The sequence below is a fragment of the Lolium rigidum genome, chromosome 7 (genome assembly GCF_022539505.1).
Source record: "Lolium rigidum isolate FL_2022 chromosome 7, APGP_CSIRO_Lrig_0.1, whole genome shotgun sequence".
Classification (NCBI taxonomy): Eukaryota; Viridiplantae; Streptophyta; class Magnoliopsida; order Poales; family Poaceae; genus Lolium; species Lolium rigidum.
The window spans coordinates 43,030,478-43,033,897 of record NC_061514.1 but is presented as its reverse complement, the minus strand read 5'-3'; the positions used below and the strand labels follow the sequence as shown (position 1 = coordinate 43,033,897).

The 3,420-nt window shown below is 41.5% G+C and overlaps 1 protein-coding gene across 1 annotated transcript; it reads right to left on the bottom strand.

Annotated features, from left to right (window-relative positions):
• Positions 1-1,042: 1,042 nt before the first annotated feature.
• LOC124671233 (probable trehalose-phosphate phosphatase 1) lies at positions 1,043-3,092 on the bottom strand. The gene is made up of 10 exons (XM_047207633.1): positions 2,856-3,092; positions 2,636-2,776; positions 2,471-2,542; positions 2,099-2,197; positions 1,941-1,997; positions 1,755-1,856; positions 1,601-1,678; positions 1,387-1,527; positions 1,198-1,290; positions 1,043-1,093 (listed from the first exon to the last, which is right to left on the bottom strand). The coding sequence occupies exons 1-10, from the start codon at positions 3,090-3,092 to the stop codon at positions 1,043-1,045; spliced, it is 1,071 nt and encodes a 356-aa protein (XP_047063589.1).
• Between the last annotated feature and the right edge of the window lie 328 nt (positions 3,093-3,420).

Here is a 3,420-nt window from a genome sequence, read left to right as displayed (position 1 = left end):
CTGTTGAGTTTGTGTCGAATATTATATACAAGTTGGGTAGGACTTGAGTTGTATTATGTTTGGATAGGTACACATAGCGTTGGAGTCGAACTCTTGTAGCCTGGGCCTACTATATAATGTGGAGGGATGCCACACAATGTAACCAATGGACTTTATAGTAGTAGAAGGGGATACTGTGGTTTGTGCTGGTGCCCAAGGCGGCAAGGTGTTGTGGTATCAAAGGGGAGGAGCACCCCTAGTCATGCCCCACAGAGTAGTCAAGTTTGCCGAACTGCATTAACAAATCTCGGTGTCATCTCCTTCATGAGATTGCTTGATCATCAGTAGATCGACTATGCGCCTACCACGATAACACCAACATTCCCCCTCAAGATCAAATTATTTACCTGATGGCTAGGCACCATCTGCTAGCCGGCGACCAAATTCGCAAGACACGGCCCCTTAGACAGCAAGTGGGCCTTTTACGACCATGCGGAAGACACTGATCACATCTTCTTGACGTGCGAGTTGGCTAGATTCATTGGAGTGGGGTCTGAGAACTGTTGAGTTTCAGTGGAATCCCCACTCTTTCTCCATTTCTTGTCCATTGCCATCTCTTTTGACTAAATCTCGCAACTCTTCATTGTATAGCCTTTTGTTGTTGGGTTTGTTTTCTGTTCATTATATGTCCATTTGTGGTGTGCCATAAATTTATGCTCGTATGCCAGCAATTGGTTCTATGGACTCGGGGATTTATTAATTTAAAGCCAGGCATCTAGATGCCTTTTTTTTTAATCAAAAAGCTTCACAGAAGTTCTTTCGTCCAACAAATCACAAATGATGCAAATTGTGGCAGAGTTCCCCAGGCAAAGGTGGAAAAAAATTCAGCTTTGTCAAGGAAAACTAAAAGCAAATATCATCTTAGTAGGTCGGCAACTACCTAAGCTATCCACCTCCAGCGCTGTGAAATAGTCGCCCTGGAAGGAAATGCTTAATTGCTACTGTCATTTCTGCCTGACTAAACTGATGAGTTGTTACTGAGCTATCATTCTTGATCATTCATTCATGGTGATTGTTCCTTCCATCTCACCAAAGAATTGAGGAATTCCATCACCTGCATGACGATTCAGCAAGTGAAACGGACAAATCAATTAACTGAGCTAATCAACAGGAATGCAAAAAAAAAAAAAAAGCATGCGATTCAAATGTGTTTTTTACTTCAGATGGGGTTCGCAGTGAGTAGATGGCCTCAGTCTCCTTGGGCACTTGTGAAACCAGAATCCCATATCCACAGTTCCGCTGGCGGAGCACCTGATCATTGATTCATTGTAACAACAAAAGAGAATGCATGTTCAGTGAATTTGTGACTATATGGAGTACATATTGTTCTGAAGAAATGATAAGAACCTTGAACGCGTCTTCATCGGTTCGATCGTCTCCAATGTAGATCGGAAGAACGATTTCAGGGTCATCTAACCGGAGCGACCGAAGCAGAAACTCTACAGCCTTTCCCTTGTCCCAGTCAATCACTGGACGAACTTCTAAAACCTGCATTATTGCACATGGTAAGATGCGTATTCTGTCAGTGATAGAAGACTACGATAATTTGGGGTCTTCCTACCTTTCGTCCGGTTGTTAGTTTGAGACGAGGAAAAGCATTCAGGACATTGTCGACAATATCCGCGACCAATTTCCAGTCCTGGAGACAGGCAAGGTAACATGAGACTGTTGCAGAATGGGAGGCAAGAACCCCGAAGCTTGAGGCCCAATCCTACCTTCTTGTCAACGTTGCGGTAATGTACAGATACACAAAACTTGTTGTTCTCAACATTTGCACCCTTGATTGATCGAGTGGCCTCCACTAGGGAATTGTTGACCTGTTGAGCAACAAGAAGGTATGCTGATATTTGAGTATGGATAGCCAAATGAACACGTTAATTACAAATAATTTAGCTGTACACCTCACTGATCATGGGTAAAAACTCTCTAGCTGGTTGGAACAGTTTGGCTTCTTTGTCCTACAATAAAGCGTAGTTCAGAAAGTAAAATAAATTTGACGGCCTGAGGGGGGATAATAAAGTCGTCCCTGAAATGCAAAGTGACTAGAAAAACTACTCACATCGTTTGTTATACTTTGAGAACCTGAATAAGGTACCAGTATATCCATCCCATGACTTCCAGCATAGTAGAGCTCCTTCAGCTTTACAAACTCAAACACCTGAAAACGGGAGATTTGACAGATACAAGACAATTTGTCTTTGCTTAGTCTAGAATCTTTAGACAAAGGAAAAAAAGTAGAGCAACATGGATATTATCCCTGTTTTGATTTCAGCAATGAAACTTACACGCATGTCTAATGCAACAACACAAAAAAGGAATTGCTATATTCTATTATTAGTATTTAATAAGTTGTAAAAGAGACTTAAATAAGACAGAGAAGACTAATACAAATCAAATATGAGGACCAAGCATACACCAGAATTGTTCGTACCTTGTCACGGGACCTCCCACTGACAATTGCCGTTGGGCAGAACTTTGCTACATTCTTCACAGCAGAGCGCATCTGAAGAATTTTTTTTGTATTGATCAAGCAAGTTATACATAACTGAAGCAATGTTTCAGTAGTACATGGGTTTATCAGATATGTGATTTTTACCTCTGGGGACATAAACGCTTTCTCGGGATCATTGACGATTGGCGAAAGTGTGCCATCATAATCCAGAAACAACGCGATCTTCTTGCCCTCCATGCTAGCTATGATTTGGTCGAAGGAAGATAAAGCAGAAGGGCACTTTGCCTGCAACGAGCAGCAAAACTGTATAATCCTTTGCATAGAACACTAGATAACCGAAAGCCAATAGGAACATTGATCTTACCAGCCAAGCATTGTCAGCGGCAATTTCGTCAGATCCGGAATGTACACATGGTTTTTTACAGGTTGACGACAGCGTCATCACCCCGAGCAGTCCATCGACGACTTCGACAAGTTTACGTCTGCTGACATATGTTACACTTAAGGAAGAACAGGGATGCCCCTTGGATGTGACTGGAGATGGCGTCATGTTTGAAGGCAGTGCCAACACTGTCTCACTTTTGGAGTCAGGATCAGACATGGCATGCAAGATTGCAAGGTATTGCTATTGCTCTTATACACGAGAGAAATAAATGAATATGATAAATGCAAAATGGTCTTTTGGGGGGCTAAAAACTAGGTGGAAGAAGGGCTTGTTTCAACTAGATTCAACCCACAGTCTTGTCAATGAAAAACCACTTCTTCAGTGTTTTGTTGTCAGTGTAGGTGCGTAAACGGTTCCTTAGCAGAAAGTTACCAGTAATCTGATTAAAGAGACATGGTAATATATATTAGATAAAACAGATTTTGCATGATAAAATCAAAAATTTATTTGCAACCACAATATAACATGTACCTTCATATACACT